This window comes from Bombus vancouverensis, chromosome 4, assembly GCF_051014615.1.
Source record: "Bombus vancouverensis nearcticus chromosome 4, iyBomVanc1_principal, whole genome shotgun sequence".
Lineage (NCBI taxonomy): Eukaryota > Metazoa > Arthropoda > Insecta > Hymenoptera > Apidae > Bombus > Bombus vancouverensis.
The window spans coordinates 4,990,593-5,017,591 of record NC_134914.1 but is presented as its reverse complement, the minus strand read 5'-3'; the positions used below and the strand labels follow the sequence as shown (position 1 = coordinate 5,017,591).

Sequence of the window (26,999 nt, the reverse complement as noted above, 5' to 3'; positions counted from 1 at the left end):
GCCAGTAATTATCCAAACAACCGGATCGCGATCGAGGATGCTCCACAGTCATCCTTTTGAAATCAATTACCTTGCAGGTTGCGCAAGCTTGTCTCTTCGAAAGAGCGCGTTCGTTCGTTTCGCTATTGAATCAACTGTGTATCGCGACTGCATCGCGATGTGAATTTTAAAACGGTCAAATGGAAGTTAAACAGAAGAATAGGGAGGCAGATCTTGCAAGAAGAAACGACGAAGTTGCAGGTTATCGTATACCTATTTATAACGTTCGTTGTGTAAATTGCGCCAATGTTTCCGCGATGATATTATCGAGATACGCACAGCTTCCGTTTGAAAATTCCCACAAGGAAATCGTTTTCATTCGACCAGCCGAAAGGGAGCGATTCAATTTTCCGCTGAATCGAGACAGTTTCGATTCGTTGATGGAATTTTAATAAGACGAGCATAGTGTTGGTAATTAATCCGAGTATAGTTGAAATCGACGGGAATCGATGCGACACGATCGAAATTTACGCATTTTGGCCCTTTCCAACTCTGTCCAGTTCTTCGGGCCATTTCCCATATAATCGTGTTTTTCTAATCTTAACGAATCTTCTCAGTTTCAGAAAAACGTGATGGTATCGTTTTTTGATATTACGGTACAATTTCTCTTAAAACATTAAAAGCATCTTCTGCTTGCCGAAGCAAGAGTGAAATTAAAGTATACAAATTCGAGGATCGCAGTAGGGTTGGTCTTGCCGATTCGTGCGAAGGACGCGCGTTTCAAATCTTTCGAAAGTTCGTACGAGATATGAAATCGAAATAATATTAATTTTCCATCCGTGACCGTGCGCTATTCCATCGCGTTCGAATAACTTGAGTAAGAGTTTAGAAGGTCAATCGCGTCGACAGCACGCGTTCTCGATCGGTCAACGATACGCAATTATAAAAGATATCTACTCGAAAACATTCGACAAATGAATCGGACTGAAACACTGGAAAGACAGGTAAAAAACTTCATCTCGTTTCTAAAAACGAAATTACCAATTGTCCCTTTTGCCGTGGGTTCGAGATACCCAGCGTTGCGATTTAACGGCAAAGCGAAGCCGAAACGAAAGACAATTTGTTCGGACTCGCGATAGTATGTACAAAAGAATCGAATTCCACGTTCCTCGATAACACATGTGCACGTTCAAATTTATATCTGTTGGCTCCGGTATCGGCAGAAAATAATAAAACCGTACAATCGCAAATTCGGACGCGTGTAATAACGCGCGTTCGATTAATCGGTAAACGGCTCTCCTACGGAAGCGATCTCGATCACTCGTAGCTTATACTCGAGAAGATATTTATCTACACGTAACGGACGAAATAAATTTTTCAGTCGCTCTCTATTAATTTAACCCTTTGCGGTCCGTGATATTTTCGAACTTCCATTCCAGACGATTCGCCCTGATTTCCTCGATCACTGATGCCAAGACGGTACTGTATAGTTTTCCACTGTTACAATAATTCAGCAGCAAACTAGTAAAATAACATACCTATATATGGGTGCATATATATGTATATATTTATTATATTTTAATATAATATATTATAATCGTATACATTTTAGTAAATATGTAATAACGTAAATCCTTAGGGTAAATCAGACGATCGATTCTGAAAAATCGAGTTTGATTTGGGAATAATTAAATTAAACAGTTAATAACAAATGTATTAAAAATTTTACCTGAAAAATCGAGAATCGATTTTCTAAGTCCTAAATTACCGCTCTTCTCTCGTGATCTATTCTATTCAGCAAATGACTGCCGGTAAAACAAAGCAAAAGTAAAAATATCGGTTGGCGGATAGTTTGAATTCTATAGAATTTACATATATATACGAAATGTGACATCGAGTCGCATTTGACATAGGAGTCATTAATATAGTTATGTCGAGTTAATTAATTGACCACGATGTGGCATTTCTGAGAAGAGAGAGGAAGAAGAAAGAAAAAGGCGAAAAAGTGTATAGCTCCGGTGAAAAGACCAACGGTTTTTTGGTCTTTGACCCACCGAGATTCGGGGCACATCTGCTGCGACTTGTTCCAGGTGCGCTTAAATTGGTGAGGATTGGAAGGAAGAACTAGGGAGAACCGAGGCCGATCGAGAAGAATGGTGGCAGGGGCAGTCAGTCGAAGGATAGAAGGATCACGGGGTAGCACGGTTACGAGGTTGAATCGTTTCGAGGAGGGAAGAAACGTTGTTCGGAGAAGGAAAAGTATAGGTCCGGTTGTGCGAGCGCGGTCCAAGACAATGGCAGAGGGGATCGGCGAAGCTTGGAACGCGAGTCGATCGCGTTGCACAATGAAGCAAAAGCAATTATTCGCGAAGCGCTCCCCGTGAATGCGTTAGGAAACCGGCCAATGTGCAAGGATTATTACATTTATTCGTGATGCAACGTCGTTTAATTATATGCTGAAATACGCGGCCGCGGTGCGTGGCGTGCACATACCGATACATTGGAACCCTCTTTTGTCGGAAACAGTTCGAACGTGCGAGCAAATCAGCCAAGCGATTCGAACGTTCCATGGAAGCGCAAGTTCTTGACGCTCTCGACGTATCTACCGTACGACGACTTAATGGGCTTGCGTATCGCATCGCATTGCATCGTGCCTCGCCGAGTTTCCACTGTTTCTCTCGCTTGACAAAGATTAGAAAGCTTTGAGCACTGGAACAACCTGATAACGATACGCCGTTACCTTCTTCTGTTCTTGTCATTACGTAAACGACAGAAAAATAATCGCGCGTATATCTCCTTGCTTCGATAAAGCTGAAACGGAAAATCGAACGACTGGCAAAGCCGTGTCGTTTTCTAAAATACTCTACCTCACGGATCCCATTTACGAGGGCGGCGGTCGCTCGATGCTGGATAAAAATTAACGAATCTTTTTCGCCCCGGAGCTCACGCGTGCCGCGAATTTAATATTTAGTACGTGTAAAGGGGCGCGCACGTACACGAAAATTTTAATTACGCGCGCGAATCTGACGAATAGCACGAGTACGTGCGAACGCGATTCACGCCCGAATATTATTTTAATTAAAAGGCTGTCTCTCGTTCTTCGTTCGACTGGCGCGAAACTTGGATAGAACATGTCGTTTAACGCGGATTCAACGGGATTTTTCAATCAACACGCCAGCATATATATCAGTTTTCCTTCCCGAGATATTTTCTCATCTTTTATCGTCCGGACTTTGGTGTTATATTTGCCTTTAGCCTGTCCACGAAACAACCGTTTGCTTATATAACAAACGACCAGTTTGGAAGACGATCAACGGCAGTCGACCGCGGTTAGAAAACCCGTGGATACGATTTATCAACGTTCAAGAATGCAGATTAACTTTCTCGCCGATAACGCGGTCTCTCCTCTTTCCGTTCAGGGAAAAGTAATTTAAACTCTGTCTCGATCCGATCTTTACCGGTTATCGCACGCAAAAATCTCTCGGGTCCAACCGCGCGTCCACACTGTAATCCGATTTGATTCTCCCATGCGTACTTTTTCTAATGGAGTCTAAATATTTGCCTATGCCGATGCATAACTGATTTGCACGTAATTTTACGAGCCACGGTTCAACTACCAACGACGGGAGGAGGAAGAAACGAAATCTCCCCGGATTCGCAAAGAAAACAACGGCGCAACGGAAGACGTAATTATGCGTACTGGAATTGGAAACGAACGAGCCTGGTAAAATATTTAAGAGCACGTTGGCCTTGGACCGAAAATATCGGCCGATATTAGCGTTAGTGTCATGATATGAAGTGTTAAAAGAATACGAGCGAGAAACGCGTCTTTCGAACGAATTGCGAAATATAGCGTAACTACACGAGAAAGGCCGATCGATTTTCACGAAACGACGAGTTGTGCGATTCCTTTTGCGTTACGACATGACGCGCTTTGTCCTGTATGTCGTGAAATGACGCCGATCTTTGAGCAGTGAACAACCGAGTGGGAATGGATCCCATAGAAAACAAAGGATAAATAAACGAATAATACCGACTTCCAATTATACGTGATATTTCGCATTTCAAAGAAATGCGAAACAACGCATAAATCAAACGAAGAAACAAAGGATAATTTCTAATACGTTTTCCTTACCTGTCTTTCTATCACTCCATCCTCCGGAAACGTTCCAAAATCGCTGCATGATCCCGCAAACAAACGACTCGTCCCTATCGCCTTAGAAATTTCTTCTCTTTTTCCTTCTCTTTTCTTCCAATGATCTCAGAACGTTGCGATGAAAAAATCGCGAGAACATATTTTTGAGCAGGACATCATTTTGCGTGTACACGTAAGGACGCACCGTTAGTAAAATCGGCAGACATCACAACGCACGAACGATCAAAGGAACGATCGTTGAAACACCGCGTATCCTTGTGCAGCGACGAGAAGCAGGTTTCACTACATCGTTATTACTATTCTGACGACCGTTTCCGAGAAACTGCTCTTCCAGAGTTCCTGCCTGAACGGTTTTTACCGTTCCCACATGACTAACAGGTTGGCCGTGAACGCTGACCAAAACTTTTGTCCGTACACTTTGCACTAAATATGCTATTTGGCTTTCTTTTACTATATAACGGAACGATTAATGTCTATGTATGACGAACCAGAAAAGGATAATACTCGCAGGAGGGAAAGGAAAACAGCAACGATGCTATCGAAAGACTTGTTGCGGTAGGTCTACCCACGCGCTTCTTGGCTATTTGAAAGAAGACAGTTCGAAAATATTTCCCAGTTTTCCGTATCGGCCGGGCCGTCGCTTTTATGTAAGTATTCGTCCTTAGGGCTCGAAAGGTCTAATATACCGAACACAAACGTGTTTGCAGTTCGACCCCGTTATCTGAAAATTCCCGCGTAAACAAATTAGCTATTCGTTTATTCGTTACGTATTCTTCGATCGTTCTCGAAACGTTTAAAGAGTATCGAAATCGCGCAATAATAATAATTTCGAAGGATGATCGTTGAAAAATCGAACGAAAATTCGTTGAGGAAATAGGACGCGATATGGAACACGATGTTACTTGCGCGACGTCTCGCACTCGACTGTGAGGTCGCCCGTTCAGACCGAAGACCGATTTAAAGCTAAGCCAAAGGCTGCCGGCCGATATCTCGGGGAGGACCGATTTTCCCTTCAGTTTTCCCGTGATTGCGGCTGAAATTGAAGGCATGCCTTGTGCTGCGGATAAAAGCTGGCAGGTAATTAACCTTCTAGGTGACGGTACAATACGGGACAAAAGAAATTGCCATCGCCTGACACGTCAAAAATCATAAGTGGGCTCGAGGGCATTTAGGCTCGGGTGATTAATCTTTGAAACTGAAAAATTAGCGGAAGATCGATCGGAAAGATCTTCGGATAAATTCAGAGGACATGAAGAGCAGAAATTCGGTAAATTCTGATTTCGTGACCGGATCTGGAAACTTTCAAGATATATTAGACCGAAGTACCTAGTCACTTTAAGTGCTTCTATCTCCAAGTAAAGATCGTACTCCGTCGTGTTCTCGCAATCGATATCTCGATGCAACAGCGTATTTCAACCGATATCTCCTTTATTTTATCTGTTATAATCTTGTATACCTTGAGCAAAATGTTTCGAATAAAATGTAATGATCGATACATTGTCATATCTTTCGCACGTGTTTATTGATTAGATAATTTTTTTTTTAAATAAAGATATTTGGAATCGAATGTCAAACTTAATTAGCTCAATGATAATCATCATTAATTTCATCTGCCCCTTTTCTTATCATCGTTTCTCGTAAAGAAACGTGCGTGTGTGTGCGCGCGCGTGTGTGTAATATATATGTGAACACCTATAACGATTTTAAGTCCCCAGTTCAAAGACTTCCCTCGGCTGTCTATTGTTCATTATCTCTGTCTACGCATAGGGGCCGATCTTATGTATTTTCGAGGGGTTTCAAACTACAATAAAACAAAGAACATCGTCGTTTAAAACACCTGGAACTTTTTTCGCCAAGCATATTGGAAATGAATAGTGAAAATTAGTTTCACACAAAGAAAATAAGAATTTCCATGAAGCTGACAAATATTTCCTCCTTTCTCGACAAGTTGGCAATTTGACAACCAGAGAAGGTTATCTGCTTTGACTGTGCACAAAAGCAAAATATTTCTTTCAATAGACCTACTCTGAAGTTATCAATTTTTCATTCGACTTTGTGTTTTATTCCAAATACTCAACGACCGAAAATATACAAGCCTTTTGTTGTGTAACCTCGTGTGTTGCTCTCGAAGCAAAGTTTTCAATGCAATAACAGATTATGGAATATACGATATGGTTCTTGAAACGATTGCGTTACAGTTATAAAGCCTTTACTTTCTTTGACAAAAATATAACATCTTGAATAAAATATATTCAAGAGTAGATTAAACTGTTTTTTTTTATACTAAATAATATTTTATTTGTACACGTAGATTTACTCATGTCGATTGCTTTTTTTTTTTATTATTATAACAATGCAACAATAACTTATCACTGAAATCTCTGACAAAAATTATATTCTCGAAATTATAAGTAATAATTAAATTTAACCTCTGAGTTTATAGTTTTAGTTACATTGATATTTTTGGAATTCCTAAATAATAATTATATTAAAATCATAAAAATATCACTTTTTCTGTTAAATAAGTTTTACTAGTAGAGACAGTTGTGAGATTAATACTGAAAATCATTCTTTCAATACACATATATATTAATATTTTATATTAAATATAATATATATATATATATTATAATGTTATATTTACATAATACATTCACCAAGATAATAAAGATAGACTAATACAGTACTGGCATATATATGACTCTATTTGTCAGGAATGACTTCCAAACCCTGAAAAGAGACAAAAATTATGTCAAATATTGTATATTTTAGTATACTAATCAAATTTTAACTAATCAATCTGATATTGTATAATGTTACAAGAAATAACAAGTTATTAAACAGTTATAATACCATATACCTACATTAAACTTCCAAATTCGTTTACCACCAAATTCATAGTCTCTAACATATCCCACTTGCTCAATTATATTGTTATTGTACAATCTTCCATTTCGCTGTAATAGCAAAATATAAAGAAATTAGCTCATAAAAACCTACTTAAATTTGTTTTAAATATTGATTGAAACAACTACAAAGCATTTGTGAAATAAATAACACATATATAAAATTGGCCATTACACAATAATTAATAGTTATGTTTTAAAACGCTTAAAATTTTACTCCAGATAAAACGAAAATCAACCGGAAAACCCGGAAAGATAAAACGGAGTCATATAAATTGTCACTTCGTTGCAATATTAAATAATCTTTCTTCAAATGGTTATTATATTGAGGTTATGTTACAAAAATTACTTACGTTCCCGATAAAAAACTTATTTATGTGTGGTGAAATGTAAGCAGGTAATGCTGTAAGCACTCCTATTATACCTAATGGTATCATAGCGTTATACCACATTTTTAGCAAATATTTAAATCTATATAATGTATCAAAATTTTCTGGACAGTTACGTCACTGTCTACTCAATCAATGTAATGCGCGTTCAACAGCACGGAGATACGAATCATCTAAATTTAATTCTCTTCGTTACTATGCGGTTCTTAATAAGAAATATCACGTCTGTATTATTCTTTTTATTGTTAACTTAGACATCAACTAAAACTTTCGAAATTAACAAGATATATAAAATATAAAAGTTGGTTAACTTATTATTAGAGCAATTTTATTATTATAATAGATTTTGAGTTCTAAGAAATCTGATTTGGTAATAAATATTAAATGAAATTACCTTTCCCTTTTTTACAATATTGCATTAAACTTTTGATTGCATGTTTTAAAATACTTCAAATGTGCTAAACGCGCGTTTTATATGTATTTGTATTGCTATATGTAGATAAAATCAATTATTTAGTTCGAAATTTGAAAAATTAAATACAAAATGAATATAATTTTTAACATCAACTTGATATAAGATTAAAAATTATAATAATAAATTATGATAAACAATTTGCGCTAACCAAATAATAATGTATAATTATTGAGATAGGGTAAGTAAATACAACACGAACACAACTATTCGAAGCGAATAAAAGGTTAAATGTTCAAAAGCTTTTAACATTTCTTTATAGTATTAAATTTATCTTCCGTATTTATTAATGTAGTTTTTAATTAATAATACACAACAAAAATCTGATTTATTTTATTCAAATTCATTTAGAATGATATAAAAGCAACAGCGCTAACGCCGGTAGAAAGTTTTAAAAAATGTAATTAAACACGTGGTATGTATTATACAACTTGAAAATTTATATTTTGTTGTTAGATTTATTATTCACAACATACATCATTCATATAAGATTTGTATTATTGTTTTTTAACATTATTATAAATTAGTTTAAATAAATTTTGGGCAATTTATCCTTCCTTTTCCATAACGTCATGATAAGTTATCATAAAGTTTACGACGTAATTTGATAAAAAGATACATATATCTTCAGATTCCACAAATTTCTTTTCACCCGCTTAATTAATTTACACTTTTTCATAACACGATCACATTTTCGATGGTATTTAATTACTTAGTGCATCAAAATGGTAAGTATCATGGCAAACAATTATGTTTATAAAAAAAGAGAAAAGGAAAAGAAAGATTTTGTGATGTTTGAAAGATTAAATGTTTTAGATATTTTATTACAATGATGAAGTAGTTTTTAATGAACTGTAATGAGTTAATTTAATAATTTAAAAGTAAACATAATTTTATATATATATTTTTTCTAGGAGAGTTTAAGGAGAAGTTTCAAACCACCAAAGATGTTGCTAAGACTGTATTCTCTCGTTATTTTAATATTAGATCTTGTGACACTTTTATTTGGAATATTTTTTGCTATCTTAATTGCATTATATAGAATATTTAGACCTCCTCCTTTAAAAAATCTCTATGGAGAAGTCGCAATGGTAATAAAATTCTATACCCTTGTTTATGAAGAGTTATTAGGTATCAAACATTTACATTTTAGGTTGTATTTTAGGTTGTCGGAGCTGGTCGAGGCATAGGTAGGGAATTAGCAATTCATTTGTGTCAACTTGGTGTTAATGTTGCATGTGTCGACATTAACAGTGAAAATTGTGATACTACTGTACACTTAGCATCTAAATCAGTAGGAGTTGCTAAAATGTATATTTGTAATATAACAGATAAGGATGAAGTAAGCATAACATTTATAAAATATATATTTATATTATTTAATAAGTATTATACATTGATTTAATTGTAAATAAAATATGATAGGTAGCTCGTATAGTGAATATTATTAAATCAGAGTTAGGTGAAGTTACAATGCTTTTCCATTGCTGCAGTATACCAAGTCCTAGAGCATTACTTCAAGATCCACCTGAAATAAGGCATACAATTGATTTGACGATTCTAAGTCATTTTTGGGTAAGTATCTTTAGAATGATACATAGCTTATTGCAGTAGTTATAAATTTTTGTATTACATTTTTGTTTTCAGTTATTGGATACAGTTTTACCATGCATGGAACGGGCTGGAAAAGGGCACATAGTGGTTCTATCATCTGTGGCTGGCCTTTCTGGTACTGCCACAGGAGGAAACAGAGTTTCTTTGTCCACTGCACAATTTGCAGTTCAAGGATTAGCTGAATCATTACATACTGAATTAAGACATTTGAATAGTAACATAATAATTACTTTAGTTCACGTTTATCCATTTATTGTAGGCGCAGAAATAGCAAAAGATATTCGTTTTAGGTAAGCAATCAAATGATGATGTTTGATTTTATTGAAAATTTATTTTTCACAATTCTTCCAGAATACCAAGTTACTTTGGTACAATGCCCGCCACAGACGCAGCTGAACAAATTTTAGATGGAGTTCGCAGAAATTATGCAGAATTCAGCGTGCCTGGATATTTACTTTACTTAGGTCATATTCTTAGGTAAATTGAAGGTTAATATTACCAAGTCTATAAAGTTTTATTAATAATTAATATTTTACACTTGTAGAATACTTCCAAAGAAGGCATCATTTATGTTGCGTGACTTGCTAGACACTGGTGTCGATTTTGGATGATATTTAATTTTTCTAATCAAATGTGAGAATTTATTTTTATTATGTTAATAAGATTTTATAATGATAACAAAAGAACTTTAATGTACTGAAAAACGAATATTTTATTTAATTTCGTATATGTATAATTTGATCTTTGAAGTATTTTTCACTACAGACCAATGTTTGTAGTTCATTTTATTATTGTGGTATAAAATTTCATATATATTTTTACTTATATACGTTTTTATACATTCTAACATTTATATAAAACGAAATACTCTAGTTTATTAATAAATAATCACATGGGCTGCGCATAAAATATTTTATGACACAACTAAAATATCAATTAGCAGTTAAAATAGATTTTATACTTACGTTTCATGTATGATACATACACACGTGACATAAGTATTAAATATTTAATAAACTGAATAAGTTCTAGTAGGCACTAAGTAATTACTACACAAATACTATTCACAATGCAAAAATAACCTATGTACACAGCGTCAATCTTATGACGATTTAATAGCAAAATATCTGGATGTACAGAAGACTATACTTCATTTCCTAATGTTGTACATAATACACATATATATACACTAATTTGTAACTATGTATTATCTTCCGAACGTCTTGTCTATTATTGTTATGTGCATATTTCGTAAAGAAAAAGAGAAAAACACTCAGGTGTTAATAATAAATAAATACAAATCCGCAACTATTAATAGTAACATTGTTTGACTTTTCACGGAAACGAAAGTAACGAAAAATTCACTCAGTCTGTTTTGTAGAATCGGAAATACATTTATCATAATCTAAATAAAAATATACTATGTATTGAAGATAATGCATGTATACAGTTATATGCAAAGTTCTATTTACAAAATAGAACTAAATACGAGTTTGTCATACCTATAAAAGTAATTGAATTTTCAATGAATTTTGAGAAAGAAATATTTACATTTCATGTTTGATTTGATAAATACGTGAATCTAGCGTTTCAAATTACTGGATATTTCAGATATGACTGGACATAAAAAAATAATTTGTAATTTACAAGGTAAATTCATTAAAGTTGGGACAATCTGTTGATGATGATTCAAATCCCAACACTGGAATGAGTTTATGCTAGTCTAAACCAGGCGGAGCTGGTTCTGAAATATCAGTTTCCATAGTATCTGGTTTTTGTTCGATCGGATAATCACCGGGTGGTGCCTGCAAGAAATTCAAGGAAGAACTATTTGGATCAGTTCATATATTTATTTTTTCTTATAATAATATAAAAATCAACTCTTTATATACAAGCAGTTTTACTCACAATATCAAATTCATCATGTATGTCGCAAGGTGATTTACCCTGAATAACATCCATTATTGATTGCGGAATGTGCGCTTTCTGAAATATCACATCATTTCCGTATTAAATTTTTTGCATTCTTAGTAAAATATAAAACATAGAATAAGTATTACGGCATCAATAAAGTATATTGCAGGAAATATACCTGATTTTCGGCAAAGGCTTCGACATGCGCTAATAATGGTGCTCGTAAGTTACTCGCCATTTTTAACGCTTCGGCCAATTGTGCTGGAGGAAGTTGTAAAATAACCGCAAAACTTTGTGGTTGCGTACGTTCACAACATTTTACAAAACCCTCCCATACTTTTGGCTGTTTCCAAACTTGTTTGAGAATTAATCGTTGAAGTATATTCATAACGAATCCACTTAACCTAGGATATAATGCTAAACTTTGTATCACTGTACGCATGAGTAATGTAGGAAGAGGGGTCATCTCCATAAGATGTTGCATTACAACAGCTACAGTTTCTTGTGTATATATTTGTTTCTCCGCAAAACATAGGGACGTAGCTGTAAATTGGTATTAATAAATATAAAATTTGAATGAATAATTGAAAAAAAATCATTTTAAAACAAATAAAGAAATTTTATATGTCATACCTTTTATAACTGTTTTCAATTCTGCTTTGCTTGGATCTATATTATGCAAAGCTATTAACAATTCAGCAGGTGTAATAGGAGATGTATGAGGTACACCACTTTCATTATTATGAGTGCCTAACAGTCTATTGAATACCTATAAAAGGAGGATCATTGTAATATATGATACAAAATTTTATTTCAAATTTAGGTAATATTATTTCATATCGTTTACCTCTTTAACAACAATAGGATTTAATTTTATGAGTTTTGGAAGAGCAGCTATAACTTCTTTTTTCGTTAAACCATTTAGAACTGGTATTAAGAATCGAACATCTGAAACTCTGGTCTGATAAAGTTCTCGTACTCTTGCTACTAATTCTACACTCGGTGCAGCTGAAAAGAAAAGAGATGTTAAATATTGTAATAGTTCTTAAAAAACTGTATATGATTAAATGTGGAAACATATATACATTTTTCTGTAAGGATATGAATAATTCTTGTAACTAGTGTTTCAGCGCCTTTAGGGCAATTTTCAACTAATGACAATAATTGTGGACTCCCCATTCCTAAAGATCTTACAGGTCCTTCTACTAGTCGAAGAACCATACGTTTTACATCTGCACCCATCGATGTATAAACTCTAGCCAATCTAGAAAACCAGTATTAATAGAAATTTGCATTTAACATATGCATTTATTAAGAAAAGAACTTACTCATGAATTAAATCTTGATGTTCACTTAACAGAGCAAGATATAATCCAAGACAAGCTCTTGTAGTTGACTCAGTCCACTGAGTTTCTACTTGCGGTCTACCTCGATCCTGTCCGAAGACGATCTCAGGTGGTGTATGTAGCCGTAAGAAACCTAAATAGAGAACTGCATACTCTTCTATGAGTTTACTTAATTCAGGACGACTATATAGTTGACAAACTAACTGTATAGCAGCTTCCCTTATCTATTTATGAACAGAAAATTAAGATACTTAACACGCACATATATACTAAGAACTACTGCCATGGAACGGCGGGGATTCGGGAGGATGAAGAGCGAAAGGGTTCTAAAGTGATGTACATATCATATTTGGATTACAAGATTAAATAATTATAACTTACCGTATTGTTTTCGTGGCCAGTATGACATAACAATACGTTTAGGAAAACTAATTGTTTTGTTGGTCTACGAATAACCATTTCTTTTAATAATTGTAACGGCATCAGTCCTCTTGTTTCATCAGAAGACACCATTTTCAAAGCCTCAACTGCATCTTCGGTGATTAATGGAGCTTCCAAGTATAGCCTTTTTAAAATTCACATACAGCTAACATTACATATTCTGCTATTAAATGCTTTATTGATATCACTTACCTATATAGTAATGTGTCACGATCTTTGCCTTGAACTAAATCTATTGCAGATACTAAAGTACATAATAAAAAATTGTAAGCCTGATGCGGAGCTTCTTGGGGCTTTGTACATAATGTAGTTCGTCTTTGGAAACCCTGAAGTAATGCATATTCTTCATACAACCAACCTAAAGCTAAATCTAAACGATTTCTCATATCGTCAGTAATATAACGTAATACTGCTTCTTTAATATATGGATTAAACGTTGCTGCTAGAGTAGTTAAAATTTTTGATCTAAAGAGAAATAACAAGAAATATGTTGTTTCACTTTAGGATATTTTTAAATAAATAAATAATTCATAAACTGATGTACCTTATGGCTGCTACACCACCAAATACAGCTGTCTTCTCAGAAAGTAAAATTCGATTCACAGCCATCAGTAACATTCTTTCTTTAATTTCTTTTGACAATGGTTTTGTAACTTCAGATAATTTCAAGGCTTTTAAACGAGTTCTTGCCTTCGCAAGCGATTTTTCATGTGCTTCCAGAGATGCCTTTGCTTCTTTTTCTTTTTCCCTATCTTTTTCACGTTTCCGCTCTCGTTTTGCTTCCGCTACGCTAATGGTTGGATTTTTTACTAAATCTTCCATCACAGCATCTTCATCCTTTGCATCCTTTTTTTTCTTTGTTTTAGCTTGCCTTATTTGTGTCGCTAGTAATTTAGCAATCGTTTGTCGTTGAATATTTATATCGGTCGTTGAAGAAGGCTGATATTCTCTTTGAAAAATCGTTGTCATTGTGTCTGGGACCCATGCCTGTTAATGAAATGCGTTTGATACAAAAAAATGAAAATATTAAAAATCCCAACTAGTTTTATACAAAAATATATTTACCATGCTATCCATTACTAAATCTGTAACAATGTCTACACTTAATCTTTCAGCAATAAAACTTTCTGAAAGTTCAACCAGTTCTGGTACTTTTGAGCTGGGTACTAAACTAGCCACAATTTCTGATTCATCTGGTATTAAAGAAGTTTCGATTTTAACACGCTTTGCAGCGGAAGACGCTGCTGCTTCCTAGAAAATCATATATATTTCAAATGTAGAAGTGATCGTTAATATATATCAATTAAAGCTGATTGTATATTTACTTGTTGTCGTTTCTTCATACGTCGAATATCTTCTGGTTTTGGATAAGCTTTAAGAATTTCTTGTTCTTTTGCTCCCAATTGAGTCAGTTGTTTAGCTATTGTGGATGCAAATTCTATGCTAGCTGGGTGCTTCATCAGTCCTAATAGAGTTAATTTTAATTGTTTTTGAACACTGGTTACTTGAGAATCAGATAATGTGGGTGGTAAATCATGTTGTAACCTTTGCAAAGCTGTAAATATTGATGTCTTTTATTTATAAATTTAGTATGATTAAATTACATTATTGAATATTTTACGTACCTTGTATTACACCAGGCATAAACTGAGGTCTTGTTTTAGCAATCAATGCTAAAGATCCCATGCATGTCATCAAATTAACGCTACTAACGTGTGGAGATCCATGAAATTTGATTAATAAGTCCATTACATCATTAGCTTCTTCCTCTAATTTGCGCCTGCGTGCTATTTTTAATGTTAATGGAATATCTTCTAAAGAAAAATCATCCGACTTTTTTGGTATATCTGGGTCAGGGTATGTTTGTATCAAAACAACACCTTCAAGAAATTTCACAGCTTGTGTTCTAATCCTGAATAGATAAAAAGAAGAGAAATTAACATTTAACAAATATATATAAATGTACAACTTAAAGACTCTTTTTACCCATCATTGTCACTGTCAATCATATTTATAATTTGAATTTTGAGAGCACTAAGTTGATTCCATGCAACTTCCATTTCTGGCGTAACTGTAATGGCGCTAGATATCCATTTCAATGCAGCTCTTAATATTCTGCCACTAGCTCTAAGAGCTCTTTTAGCAACAGCTGATGATTCATCAGAAACTAGTCTTAAAAGTACCTGAACTACACGTGGAATTACCTCAGGTTGTTTTACACTGCAAATCAAGTATGATTATTTTATTAATGTGTGTGATGAAAGTAATATCACAACGCAATACATTATAAGTTCTATTAATGATCATTACCCAGCCTCTTCTATGAAACCTGTAACTGTTTTCCTAACTTCTGCATTCCTATCTAAGGAAAACTGTAATGCTTCATCCAAATATAATGGAAGTAATTGTGGCTCCTTGTTTATTAATATTTCCTGAACTTTACATAAATTTGCAACTTTTATATCTTCCCCTGGGTTTAGTGAAGCCTCATTTAACCATTCAACTATCTGTAAAATATAATCTAAATCAAAATACCGATTTTTGTTCGTATAGTAAAGACAATTGAAATTTTATAACTAGGAATTTTTCGGATTCTTCTAATTGAAATTTCTTTTAAATAATCGTCATAATTAATTGTTTAGTCACCGTCATAAATATACACGCATATGTATATACTGTAAATGCTTATTTTGTATCATAAAATGTATCTGGGAAACGATAATTTGAGAGGTTAATACACTGACCAAATCGCCTGGTCCTTTTTCCGGCTCTGTTCTTCTATGTATTCGAGGATCCATTATATTTAATAATAAATCATAAAACGCTAAATACAAGCAATGATTATTAAAAAAATGAGCTGTTGGAAAATAATTGTCCCAAGTTTCGATATGTTAGTTTATATGCGTTTCTTTTGTAGATTTCCCCCCACTTAAGACAGATAGTGTCTAATAATTTCAGCAAAGAATCTATATTTTTTTTTAAATAATTTTTTCGAATATTATGTTTAAATTTTAGTTAATGAACAATAAAAGCTGTCCTAATATTGAACGAAATCGTTTGCGTTGCCATCTTGGCATTTTTCCTTGACCGCTCAGCGCTATAATCGTCTCATGTTAACGAAGCGGGAATTTTAAGGTTTTATTATGTTCTTTATTAATTTTTCTACTAGGTACAATAGATAATATATCTTGCACATTAAATTTTAAGTACAATGTATTAATTTAATGTATATTTTTAAAAGCGTAATTTTATATGTAGGATTAACAAAGAAAATATTGTATAATAAAGTCATTATTTCATTTCACATAAATTGTATTTTCATATATACACGTATAATAAGGGAAACTTTTAGATGGATTGTCTAAACAAAATCTTAAACATTTAACATTTTTAATTTGTCCCATAACTCGTAAAGTCTGGTATCACTTTTAGCATAAAAATAAATAGGTTTAAAAGTTATCAATATATTCGCTTGCAGTAGCAAAGGTCAAGTAGATTTAATCAGTACATATATACTTCGTCTAATTCCACAAATATTAGTGGAAAAATTGTTTGGATTAAGCGAAAGATATAGCTCGTTATTGAATCATAAATACTGTTTGTACGTATGCTAATCGCTCAAAGTTAATCTATCATCCGCCGAGTAAGGAAACGTAAAGTAACGTTGTGCATTCACACTATTAAGTGACATGATTTCAAGTTTTTATGAAAAAATTGTTGGTACGTCTTCTACAGTGGAGTCAAACCAGCAGAAAATTCTTTGTATTGGATTAACTTGTTTGGATATTGTACAAACGTGCAAACAATATCCCGCAGAAGATTCTGATCAAAGGTAACAGATATTTCTATACGCGATTGCGCAGTGTTATTCGTTCATTGCTTACGTCGATCAGCTGATATTGACAAAGATATAAACAACGTATAATTATCATTTTTAACTGATATGTATATATATATATATATATATATAATAACTTTGTACGATCTTTATAATGAATAAAAATATATTTTTAATACTTGTTATGCTACTGAGACTAGAATTTATTGTTCTAATGTGATTTACAGATCTGTAGAATGTCGATGGCAAAGAGGAGGTAATGCATCTAATACTTGTACGGTGCTTTCTCAATTAGGGAGCCCGTGTGAATTTTTTGGTACTTTAAGTGCTGAAGAACATTTAAGTTTTTTGCAAAATGATATGCGGAGTTACAATATCGACTTTTCTCATTGTCCTATGGTAGAAGGTATTGGGTGTCCAATATCTACTGTTATGCTAAGTTTAAGCTCAGGGTCTCGTACAATTTTACATCATAATCCAAATCTGCCAGAGCTAACATTGAAGAATTTTGAGCAACTACATTTAGAAGATTACAGTTGGATTCATTTTGAAGGTAGAAACTTAAATGAAGTACTATCTATGATGCAGTGTGTGGAAAATTATAATAACATGTTGAATTATAGTGAAGATAGCAATAGTAAAGAAATCGCTTCTAGTCAAGTGCCAATTACTGTTAGTGTAGAATTAGAAACTCCAAAACAAGAATTATTAGATTTACTACCTTATGTCGATGTAGCATTTATCTCTAAAGATTTTGCCCAAAGTAGAGGACATGATAATATGAGTGAAACATTGAAGGATATTAGCGGAGATGCTAAATCTGGGTATGAATCCATATAAAAAAATACTTTGAATTTATGGATGAAAAATTGATGTATTATGAAATTCCTTTTTTTTCTAGGGCAACTCTTATATGTGCTTGGGCTGATAGAGGCGCTATGGCAAGAACTCCAGATAATATTACAGTACAATCTCCTGCATTTCCACCACAGAAGGTTGTGGATACCTTAGGTGCTGGAGACACCTTTAATGCTGCTGTGTTACATTATTTAAATAAAGCAAAACTGGAATTCATTAGAAAAAAAAAGTTAGAATCATGCAAAACGAATAGTGCCTTACAGAAAGATGTAAAAATCAAACGTAATATTAAAATGAATTATAATATTGAAAGCTTAGAATGTAGCCATACAGAATTTATTACACAAAATGTCCTGCAAGCAGCTGTAACTTTTGCTTGCCAAGTAGCTGGTGCTAAAGTTGGTTTGAGAGGATATAATAAGTTAGATAAAATTTTTAAGGATGCATCAAAAAGTTAATTTGTGAAGCATTGTATTGAGTTACATTATATATAGATATTTTATAGAACAGACTGCATAATTGGTTATAATTTGTAGCATAGTTATTTTATTTGCTTACATATTTATTAACAATTATTTTTTAGTACATATATACATACATTACATGTTTCTTATGTAAATATTAAAAAAACATCTTACTTACATTTTACTTATTACACGAGTTATTATTACCTTTATAATTAAATCTTTACAAATTACTAACGATAAATAATAAAAATTACATCTATATTTAATAATAAAGGAATTACAGGTACACAGAAAGTTTATGAGTTTACAAGAAGTAATTGAAGGTGATAATTATGATTAAAATTAACAAAAAATATTATTATGTATTGTAAAATAAACATTTTCGTACATAACCTATTACAAAAATATTAAATATTCGTTAACATTCTGCATTTAAACCAGCATTTAGAAAGTCTTTTACGTATTCTATGCATGTAAATGGTAGACACCTAAAATTGGGAGAAATGTTATCAAATGATGAGAAATTTGTAAAATATATATATTATATATATATATATATATATTACAAATCATATGTATGTATGTATAATTACACACCTCAAAATAATGTTAACATAACGCCAATATGCGGGAATAGAAATCTCTTTGGTGTTTTGCCGTTGCGCTTTAACTATTACATCAACTGCCCGTTTTGTTGAAACCAAAGACATTAGGTTTTTGAACCTAATTAGAATAAGTTATATAAGTATTCTTTGTTATGTATATGATATAATTTAGATGACAATTATTTCTTCACATTTCGTGAACAATGTATTCATTTTATTACATGACTTCCTATGCCTCTAAGCCAATTATCAAATTTACATGTAAATATATATGAACAATATTACTCAATGATGCTATAAAATATAAAAAATATAAAATATAAAAAAAATTTGTCCAATTATATAATAAATATTTACTAATAATTTTGCATTATCTATCACTTGAACTAACGTTATACAAAATATTTTACCTGTAATATGGGTTTTTGCAAAGTCCTGTATTGACCATATACGGATAAACTGTTGTGAATTTTATATTTAGTGGCTTTTCCTTATTCATCGATCGTAACTCTTCGTACAATGCTTCCATCAACCCTGGAAAATCATCATCAAAAGAAAGTAGTAACGTAAAATATTTAAATAAAAGTAGTAATATGGACATCAGTTTTACCTCTTACTGCAAACTTTGAAGCGCAGTAAGGAACTACATTGCATTGGCCGAAAATACCAGCTATCGATGAAAGAGCAACAATATGACCGTAATTTCTTTGAATCATGCTAGGTAAGAAAGCTTGGAAAATCTATGCAGACAAATTATTTAATTCACGAGTGCAATAGGGGAGGAACCTTTTTATAAAAAAAAGTGTAAAATAAATTACCCAAAAATGTGCTAGCACATTGATATCGAATATTCGCTTAATTTGCTCGGGTGTATGATTCATTAAAGTTAAACAAGGCATTATACCAGCATTGTTAATTAAAATTGTCACATCTCCTACTTCCTCTTTTATTTTTTTAGCTACTTCAAGCACTTCTTCTCTGTTCGATACGTCGCATCTATGGATTATAAAAAAATACGAATTTTATATCGGAAACTATGTCATAAGATTTCTACATACTTGTAACCGTAAGCTTTTAATGTGTTGTTTTGGTTTATTTCATTTACTGTTTCGTTGTTTCCTTCTTCATTTACATCCAAACAGACAACAATTGCTCCTAATGATGCATATCTTAATGCTAATTCTTTACCAATACCATGTCCAGTACCTGTAATCTATACAAGATACTTGCTCGACAAGTGCTATTCAAATTATTTATATAACATTAAGCAACCGTCAATAATCGTATAATGGCAAGATGATATAGTCGATGCAAATTATAAAGGAACGAATTGTAGAAAATTTTCGCCAGAAGTCGGATATTAATTAATCGGATATTAATATCTAAAATGATTATTTGGAAAATTGTAAATATTTGGGATAATAATTAGTTTGTAAAATACCAATACAATTTCGCCGATTACGCTTTTCTCTTCGACTGGTATACATAATCTGTATATCCCTAAGACAATGTCATAAAGCATTTTCAGCAGAAGCAACAATGTATCCAATAGAACTAAAACGGCCTCCCATACCTGGACCATAATTCCTTTAAATAATTTCCTGTAAAAAATGAATTAATAAGCAAAGACAATATATCAGATTAAGAACTGTACAGTTTAAATTTTGCAATCAAATTCTCCGCCAAAATGTTTGTCGATCGTGGTAGCGTACGAGTACGTAACACACAAGAATTTAAGACAAGGATAATATGTGAACTGAGCGCGGTTCGTGGTTATACGGGACGTATGTATACCGACACGTATCCATTTTCCTCGAGGCTAATTTGAGATCTCTGAATACGCGGCTGACCTTCTGGAAATTAGGTAATTTTGAATCGTAAGAGTCAAAGTAAGCGGAGATTATCACTAGAAATGCTAAATTCTTCCATGATTATGAATATGAGCGAAAAATCAAGAAAGCTATTTAGGAATAGTAAGAACAGTACTCGGTTTGGCATTTGGATCGACATATCTCATATAAATCATAAATTTAATTTATTTTCTGCCTTTATTGTCTTGTTTCTGTTGTTACTTGTTTCACCGTTCCATATCTTATTGCTGTCTGTATTTACTGCTCTCTGATTGTGGTGATGTAAGAAACTTAACAAAAAATTGATATTATGCGAAACGAACCTGCCTTTATAGAAAAACAGACATTGACTCATCCGCTTAAACTATTTATATCTGGGATGAACAAACAAAAAATTCATTACTAAATTTCAGTATTAAATTTCTTTTTATGTGTTTTCGTTCTAGGCTCCATGTATACAAGCGATTTCTAGCTTCTCGATATCGCTGCAATCGTATGTCTTCCTTTGTTGTTCTTAACTGGGAAAACAAAGAAAGATATACGATCGCGGCAATATCGCGCGGCAGGAGTCGCTCGTTTGCAACAAAAGCATTTTAGAGCGCCTTGTATTGTTATCATAGAGATATAAAGATAGAGTGCGGGAGTCATATGTTACCGTGTAAATGGATACGATACGAGAACAGGAAAGAGATCGCTGTATAGAAACTTCTTGCGTTCTTTTATAATAACGCATACGTATTCGCGCAGTAAATTTGTAAGTGTAAGACTGATCAACAAACGACATTAATGCTCATACTAGATTAAACAAGAACAGAAGATGCATCTATGCAGCGTTCTCGTCCTGTTTTCATATTGCATCCAGTTATATCTGTATGGTTACTATAGTAAGTTTTATTGTTCAATGGATTTGGTTTGCCTTGGGTTTGGGAATAATTACTCGATACAAATCAATTGGAATAAAAAAATGAGTGACAATATAAAATTATAGTAATTACAGTGATTAATAACAGAAAGAATAAGCATAAGAATTAATAGCAGAAAGATTATTAACTTGTGATAATTTTGTTCAATATATTAACAACGAAACGATTCTTTCCTGGAAACCATGATGGTCTTAACGAGCTTAATACATTAGACTTAATACATTGGAGATAGATGCTCCTAAGATGATGATGGTTTAAAAATAATTTCAAATAATACGAAATTTGACATATGAAATTTACAAACTTTTATTTAAAATTCAGACTAAAAATAGGAGTTTCGTTAATCGGTGGAGAACAACCAACAGAATTTTTAACAACGTAATATCCTTTTGTTTTTTATAAATAAACGTAATATACACAGAGTTTTGATAATCTTCCTAAAGATTAAATTAATTTGTCGTAAAAATAAAAAATGATGAATGAATAAGAATTCGGTTTAACACGATATAAGAAACAACACACGAATAGACACGACGAAATGTCGAAGAATTACTTACCAACGATAATAGCAAACAATGTTAAGGTTAAAAATAAGTTAAAAGTAAAAAGCAAGTTAAAGTAAAGCCCGGCTAATTGAAAGAGTGAACTTCTCACGAAGGAAATGTACGAGTTCCTTTAGAAGAGCATTCAACGATGCACTCGTGCGCCGTTCAAATGTTAACTAAGCTAAACTGCCTGGGTACAGTGCTTTCCTATCAATAACATCGGGAATCTTTGCATCGCTGTGGACTGGCTCTCGTGATTGGCTATAGGATAATCTCAAATATCGGACACAATATCAGTTGGTAACGTGGGTAGTCGTGTGTAGAATACGGTCCGGTGATGCGTCATTATATTGAAATAGTTGTGTAATAAGGTTACATGTTAGAATAGTATTACATGCCAGGAATAGAGCATTAAAATAATAAAGTAAGCACTAAATTAAGTAATTTTATATTTCCGACATACGATATAAATAATTTTCGATGTTTATATCTTTCGTATAGAAATGTTCGAAACGTATGTTTCGTTTAAATGTACATATCATTGATAGGAAAGAATATCTTGATTCCTACGTTTATGATCGCTCAGTGGATAAAAGTTATTGGAGAAAAAAGATATAGAGAGAAAACGCTACAAGAATCGCTTCCGTTGTAGATTCGAGAGAACTGTTTTAGTAATGGATGTAATGAGATGTATAGAAATACGTGTCGTTCGTGTAGCAACACATCTTTTTCCAAACGATCAGTTCGAGAAAATGAATTACTCGAGATCATGTGCATGAGATTTCTTCTTTAATTAGTTTTATTTTCATCATTTTTAGTAGTATATGTTGTGGCACTAAGGATGCTTACTTGAGATCATCAAAATACTGGCAGGGAAAGGTGTCGTCGTCACGATGACCCATGCCTGTGTGACATTAATCACATCTCAACCTACATCAGTGATAATACATCGACCCCCGACCTTCGGATACTTTTGGACACATCACCACCTTATCATCATAGCATACACTAAGGCTGTGACGCATCTCAGTCCACATCAGAGATAGGATATGAACCCTCGACCTTCGGACACTTTTCTATATTATAACCTACACCTAGCCCCTCAACATCCTAAAACCAAAACGTATATAAACCGAGACTTCACCCAGCTCGGGCAGTTCTTCTTCTTCTTCTAGTTGCTGTACTCATACAACCCTTTTTCTCCGGTTCAGTGTTTCTCTTGTAAATGGTAAATCTTATAATAAAGTTTTATAAAGAAAAATTAGTAGTTGGGTTACGACTCAGCCTTCTTGTTATCATCCAAGTACCAACTTTACGTGACACCTGATAAGTTTTACCAAAGCACAATGATCTCAGTGTGGAAAAAGATGCGATCGTAATATTCGCTGTTGTAGATGTCAACAATATGTCTCATAAAAAGTCGCAAAGGCTGTCTGAAAAGAATTGAAAAATAAACAGTAATTGTCGATATTGTTTATTTTGCGTTTGTTTTTTTTTGTTCACTTTTCTTATACACGATATAGTTGATATGCATTATCAGTGAACTTTATTACGATTAAGTGTAAGAACTATGATAAACATGGTGAAACATGGTAAAATATCTTCATAGAGAAATATTATCAACATATATGTCATTACAATTTTACTATTTTTTCAAATAAAGTTTAAATATTTATAAAAAGATGATGCACGTGCACATACAGTAAAGATGTACCAACTAGGGCTTTGGTGGACTAATCCATTAATCGGCTTTCATTTCATTTTAAACACTGCTACAAAATACATCAAATTTATAATTGTTTAATATCACGAACGCAAAGAGAAAATTTTTATCATTGTTTCTTATATTTATTTTATTACGTTTTGTTCCTTCGTTTTAAAGTTTTAAAACTTTAAAATTTTTTATTACGATAAAATTAAGAAAATAATAACCAGTTCTTAATTAATTGGTACTTATATAATTTATTTCAATAAATACTAATTATTACTTGTTATATTTTATAATGTAATAATTATATTACATTCAAGTATGTACCTATAAGTAAGTATACTGTGTTACTATATATTAAAAAATATTAAAATTATACTAATGGTAGCAAAGAAAGGACATTCTATTTTTATTTCTATGCTTCATCAAGTTATGAATACATAAAAATTGAATGCCGATCATTCGACGTCTTTCGCCTATTAGTTGCCGACTAATCACCGACTATAAAAGTGGCCGGATAGTCGACCGCTAGTCGGTACATCTCTAGAGTACACCAAGGTATGTTAGAACGAATGGAATTGGTTCTCGAATCACGTTTGTTATAGCGCAGGTGAGGAGCAGCTCTGTATCTGTATAGAGGCTATAGCATCTATTCGCTGTGGCGTACATTGAAACATATGTATTTAGGAGTAATGCATTTAGGCCTATAATTAAAAGCAAAGTTATCACTTGTACAACGGTTTAAACACTGGAAAAATGTAATATGAACTACAAAGTAAGTGGTAAAGATAACATAAAATTTATTTATTTAGTAGGTATCATAAAATAATGATTGATGCTAGCCCAGCCGTCTTTAACTCCTATCTTTTCGTGAACAAATATGGTTCATTGACTGATACGATACTTGTTCATCCTGGGTCACGGTTGTTTATATGTGTGCTATTCACGAGTTTTTAGGCTGTTTACAATTAAACGACAGAAAGAGAGATAAGCACAGATTCGTATCATCAGTTAATGTTTACTCTTTATCATTGCAAGAAAGACGGAGTGAGAAAATCGGCGGAGCGGTTGATATTTCTCTGTGTTCGTTGTAGTATCTTTATACGCTATAGTATTTTAATTTGTTATAAAAATTATTCGCTACTACATTTGTTCATTATAGCACATCCTACTGCACATCGGGGCCCATTAGCTCAGATGGTTAGAGCGTCGTGCTAATAACGCGAAGGTCGTGGGTTCGATCCCCCCATGGGCCAGAATATTTTTTGTCACTTTATTTTTAAGAAAGACAAAGGATAATTTACGAAAATTGAACTATGCAAATGTTTTTTGTAGTACTTCTATGCTCTTCTATGCTAACTCTTCTATGCCGAATCATCGGGAATGACTTTTGGTTTATTGACTAATCCTAAGTACATTGCTTTAAATTATTAAGGACGGGGCTATTGACTAAATAAATATAGGATAGGATCATAGAGATATAAACACTGACTGCACGAGTGAGCTGATAAAACGATATAGGAACAGAAAAAGAACACTGCATAGAGGCCACTTATGTGTTTGTCTAATGATGTGTATGCACATTCGTACAGTAAATATGTCAGTGTAACACTGTAACATCGACGAACAAGCGGCATCAGAGTTACAGATGGGGTATAGGAATAGACGCAATATATAATGCTTTTTCGAATTCTTTATTTTGAGGGTTATCACGGTGATACTACACGGTCGCATGCAGGTCTGAAAACTCCCGTAGTTGGAGTATAAGGTTCTTAGTGATCGGATGATGTTGGTCAATTTGTTCGCAGTAAAGTGCTTCAATCGAAAAGTTAGGATTCGTTGTATAATTCCATCGTGTAAGAATAACCCGAACCCGGTTGTCCCTGTTTTCTTTAGTCTCTTCTTAATGATCGCGTACTCGACTCGCGGTGAACCGAGTAGCAGGAAGGATGAAAGGAAAATAATTTTGTCTTAGATATATAATTATTATGGTTATATTATTATTTTGTATGTAACTAATGTACCATAAATGTTATATAACATAAATTTTTTTTTATTATTAAAAACTTCTGCAAACTCTAAAATTATACTATAACTTTGCATTTTCAATACAAAATTTAATAACATTGAAATGTTTCAATCATGAATAATATTTTGGATACGATATTATTTATATATATTATAGATAATGTTAATAATTATATAATTTTTTAATGAATTTAAAACAGCCAAAAACAGATTTACTTTCCAATAAATGCATCAAATGTAAAAGTATTAAGTGTATGTGTACATATTTGATTTACAAGTTGTAATTTTGTTATATTTTCATTCAAACAACATTTTTCTGTACCAAATGAAATACTGTATATGTATTTATATTGAGTAAATGATGAAAAATTATGAAAAACAGTTTAGTTTAGTTATTGAGTAAGCTTAATGGTTTGGTTTAGATTCGTTACTTTCAATGCTTTCATTGAACGATGGTGCTAAATACAAAATCCTAACTTCTCGATCGCAGCGTTCTGTGGTGGCTGATTTTTAAAACAACTCTCGACTACACGATAACTCTTTACATTAAGAATCCTACTGTGCCAACAGGAACTTCCAGACCTGTGTATACGACTGTGCTCTATGCTCTATCTTTATGTACCTATGGATGGGATAGGCCTGACATTATATATATATATCAGAAAGGAAATTTTCTTTCTGTATGCGTATGCATACACCGATGAGATACATATATATGTACATATATGGGTACACTAATGCAGTACAGGTTTTGATCTATTCCTAGCTTAATATGTCCATTTATGTCACCCAAAGTCTAATAAGCCGCTAGATCTATTTTCTATCCCAGAAAGCTAGGCTTCAACCCACGTGAGAAAACATGGTTGAAGAGAAGTCGATAACCGAGTGAGAGCGAGTTTTGTTTTCATAATTACGGCAACTGTTGGTTGGAGGCGCTAGTGGTCATGAAAGTCGATCGCG

At 33.1% G+C, this 26,999-nt stretch overlaps 5 protein-coding genes, 2 long non-coding RNA genes and 1 other non-coding gene across 12 annotated transcripts in view; 4 read left to right on the top strand and 4 right to left on the bottom strand.

The window, feature by feature from the left end:
- Nucleotides 1-5,072, bottom strand: part of Lapsyn (Leucine-rich repeat activity-regulated protein at synapses) — a 33,685-nt gene extending 28,613 nt beyond the window's left edge. The window contains exon 1 of the mRNA XM_033342076.2: nucleotides 4,115-5,072. Coding sequence (XP_033197967.1) covers nucleotides 4,115-4,163 — 49 coding nt within the window. The 5' untranslated portion in view covers nucleotides 4,164-5,072. The remainder of the gene's footprint in view (nucleotides 1-4,114) is intronic.
- Nucleotides 5,073-6,703: 1,631 nt separating this feature from the next.
- On the bottom strand, nucleotides 6,704-7,530 carry LOC143302576 (uncharacterized). The gene is made up of 3 exons (XR_013058177.1): nucleotides 7,395-7,530; nucleotides 7,000-7,092; nucleotides 6,704-6,865 (listed from the first exon to the last, which is right to left on the bottom strand). It is a non-coding gene; the product is annotated as an uncharacterized LOC143302576 (long non-coding RNA).
- A 36-nt stretch (nucleotides 7,531-7,566) lies between these two features.
- Nucleotides 7,567-10,550, top strand: LOC117160953 (17-beta-hydroxysteroid dehydrogenase 13). Of its 3 annotated transcripts, XM_033342081.2 has the most exons (8): nucleotides 7,638-7,653; nucleotides 8,254-8,317; nucleotides 8,817-8,993; nucleotides 9,068-9,244; nucleotides 9,328-9,477; nucleotides 9,550-9,806; nucleotides 9,868-9,993; nucleotides 10,061-10,550. In XM_033342081.2, the coding sequence occupies exons 3-8, from the start codon at nucleotides 8,850-8,852 to the stop codon at nucleotides 10,125-10,127; spliced, it is 921 nt and encodes a 306-aa protein (XP_033197972.1). In that variant the 5' UTR covers nucleotides 7,638-7,653; nucleotides 8,254-8,317; nucleotides 8,817-8,849; the 3' UTR covers nucleotides 10,128-10,550. The 3 variants fall into 3 exon arrangements, with proteins under 3 accessions (XP_076473950.1, XP_033197972.1, XP_033197971.1); XM_076617835.1 differs by lacking the exon at nucleotides 8,254-8,317 and having other exon boundaries at nucleotides 7,567-7,653; XM_033342080.2 differs by lacking the exons at nucleotides 7,638-7,653; nucleotides 8,254-8,317 and adding an exon at nucleotides 8,348-8,630.
- A 372-nt stretch (nucleotides 10,551-10,922) lies between these two features.
- On the bottom strand, nucleotides 10,923-16,294 carry Sym (symplekin scaffold protein). The gene is made up of 16 exons (XM_033342073.2): nucleotides 15,962-16,294; nucleotides 15,528-15,724; nucleotides 15,204-15,437; nucleotides 14,843-15,129; nucleotides 14,543-14,772; nucleotides 14,283-14,468; nucleotides 13,762-14,204; nucleotides 13,410-13,682; nucleotides 13,158-13,341; nucleotides 12,759-13,000; nucleotides 12,516-12,694; nucleotides 12,278-12,438; nucleotides 12,064-12,199; nucleotides 11,609-11,973; nucleotides 11,425-11,502; nucleotides 10,923-11,321 (listed from the first exon to the last, which is right to left on the bottom strand). Exons 1-16 carry the CDS (start codon nucleotides 16,013-16,015, stop codon nucleotides 11,235-11,237), a joined length of 3,336 nt encoding a protein of 1,111 aa, XP_033197964.1. The 5' UTR covers nucleotides 16,016-16,294; the 3' UTR covers nucleotides 10,923-11,234.
- Nucleotides 16,295-16,694: 400 nt separating this feature from the next.
- LOC117160951 (ketohexokinase) lies at nucleotides 16,695-18,561 on the top strand. Of its 2 annotated transcripts, none has more exons than XM_033342075.2 (3): nucleotides 16,695-17,049; nucleotides 17,283-17,879; nucleotides 17,957-18,561. In XM_033342075.2, the coding sequence occupies exons 1-3, from the start codon at nucleotides 16,907-16,909 to the stop codon at nucleotides 18,369-18,371; spliced, it is 1,155 nt and encodes a 384-aa protein (XP_033197966.1). In that variant the 5' UTR covers nucleotides 16,695-16,906; the 3' UTR covers nucleotides 18,372-18,561. The 2 variants fall into 2 exon arrangements, with proteins under 2 accessions (XP_033197966.1, XP_076473949.1); XM_076617834.1 differs by lacking the exon at nucleotides 16,695-17,049 and adding an exon at nucleotides 17,079-17,195.
- Nucleotides 18,562-18,716: 155 nt separating this feature from the next.
- Nucleotides 18,717-22,499, bottom strand: LOC117160954 (Lipid droplet subset dehydrogenase 1). 2 transcript variants are annotated; one of them, XM_076617836.1, is made up of 8 exons: nucleotides 22,413-22,499; nucleotides 20,427-20,586; nucleotides 20,044-20,198; nucleotides 19,804-19,981; nucleotides 19,596-19,725; nucleotides 19,396-19,519; nucleotides 18,978-19,103; nucleotides 18,717-18,868 (listed from the first exon to the last, which is right to left on the bottom strand). In XM_076617836.1, the coding sequence occupies exons 2-8, from the start codon at nucleotides 20,565-20,567 to the stop codon at nucleotides 18,799-18,801; spliced, it is 924 nt and encodes a 307-aa protein (XP_076473951.1). In that variant the 5' UTR covers nucleotides 20,568-20,586; nucleotides 22,413-22,499; the 3' UTR covers nucleotides 18,717-18,798. The 2 variants fall into 2 exon arrangements, with proteins under 2 accessions (XP_076473951.1, XP_033197975.1); XM_033342084.2 differs by having other exon boundaries at nucleotides 22,316-22,495.
- Nucleotides 22,500-22,537: 38 nt separating this feature from the next.
- LOC143302577 (uncharacterized) lies at nucleotides 22,538-23,564 on the top strand. The gene is made up of 2 exons (XR_013058178.1): nucleotides 22,538-22,727; nucleotides 23,122-23,564. It is a non-coding gene; the product is annotated as an uncharacterized LOC143302577 (long non-coding RNA).
- Nucleotides 23,565-25,193: 1,629 nt separating this feature from the next.
- Nucleotides 25,194-25,267, top strand: TRNAI-AAU (transfer RNA isoleucine (anticodon AAU)). The gene has a single exon. It is a non-coding gene; the product is annotated as a tRNA-Ile (tRNA).
- The last annotated feature ends 1,732 nt before the right edge of the window (nucleotides 25,268-26,999 follow it).

Bases quoted from the DNA above. Each gene is read 5' to 3' on its own strand.
- LOC117160954 (XM_076617836.1), bottom strand. From the start codon at position 20,567: ATGGTCCAGGTATGGGAGGCCGTTTTAGTTCTATTGGATACATTGTTG. The intron at 19,726-19,803 runs GTAATTTATTTT...TTGTCTGCATAG, and splicing joins ATGTGCTAGCACATTTTTGG to ATTTTCCAAGCTTTCTTACC. The intron at 18,869-18,977 runs GTGTGTAATTAT...TCCCAATTTTAG, and splicing joins TATGTTAACATTATTTTGAG to GTGTCTACCATTTACATGCA.
- Sym (XM_033342073.2), bottom strand. From the start codon at position 16,015: ATGGATCCTCGAATACATAGAAGAACAGAGCCGGAAAAAGGACCAGGC. The intron at 15,725-15,961 runs GTCAGTGTATTA...TATATTTTACAG, and splicing joins AAAAAGGACCAGGCGATTTG to ATAGTTGAATGGTTAAATGA. The intron at 12,695-12,758 runs GTAAGTTCTTTT...CTGGTTTTCTAG, and splicing joins CATCAAGATTTAATTCATGA to ATTGGCTAGAGTTTATACAT.
- LOC117160951 (XM_033342075.2), top strand. From the start codon at position 16,907: ATGATTTCAAGTTTTTATGAAAAAATTGTTGGTACGTCTTCTACAGTG. The intron at 17,050-17,282 runs GTAACAGATATT...TGTGATTTACAG, and splicing joins GCAGAAGATTCTGATCAAAG to ATCTGTAGAATGTCGATGGC. The intron at 17,880-17,956 runs GTATGAATCCAT...TTTTTTTTCTAG, and splicing joins AGCGGAGATGCTAAATCTGG to GGCAACTCTTATATGTGCTT.
- LOC117160953 (XM_033342080.2), top strand. The intron at 9,807-9,867 runs GTAAGCAATCAA...CAATTCTTCCAG, and splicing joins GCAAAAGATATTCGTTTTAG to AATACCAAGTTACTTTGGTA. The intron at 9,994-10,060 runs GTAAATTGAAGG...TTACACTTGTAG, and splicing joins TACTTAGGTCATATTCTTAG to AATACTTCCAAAGAAGGCAT.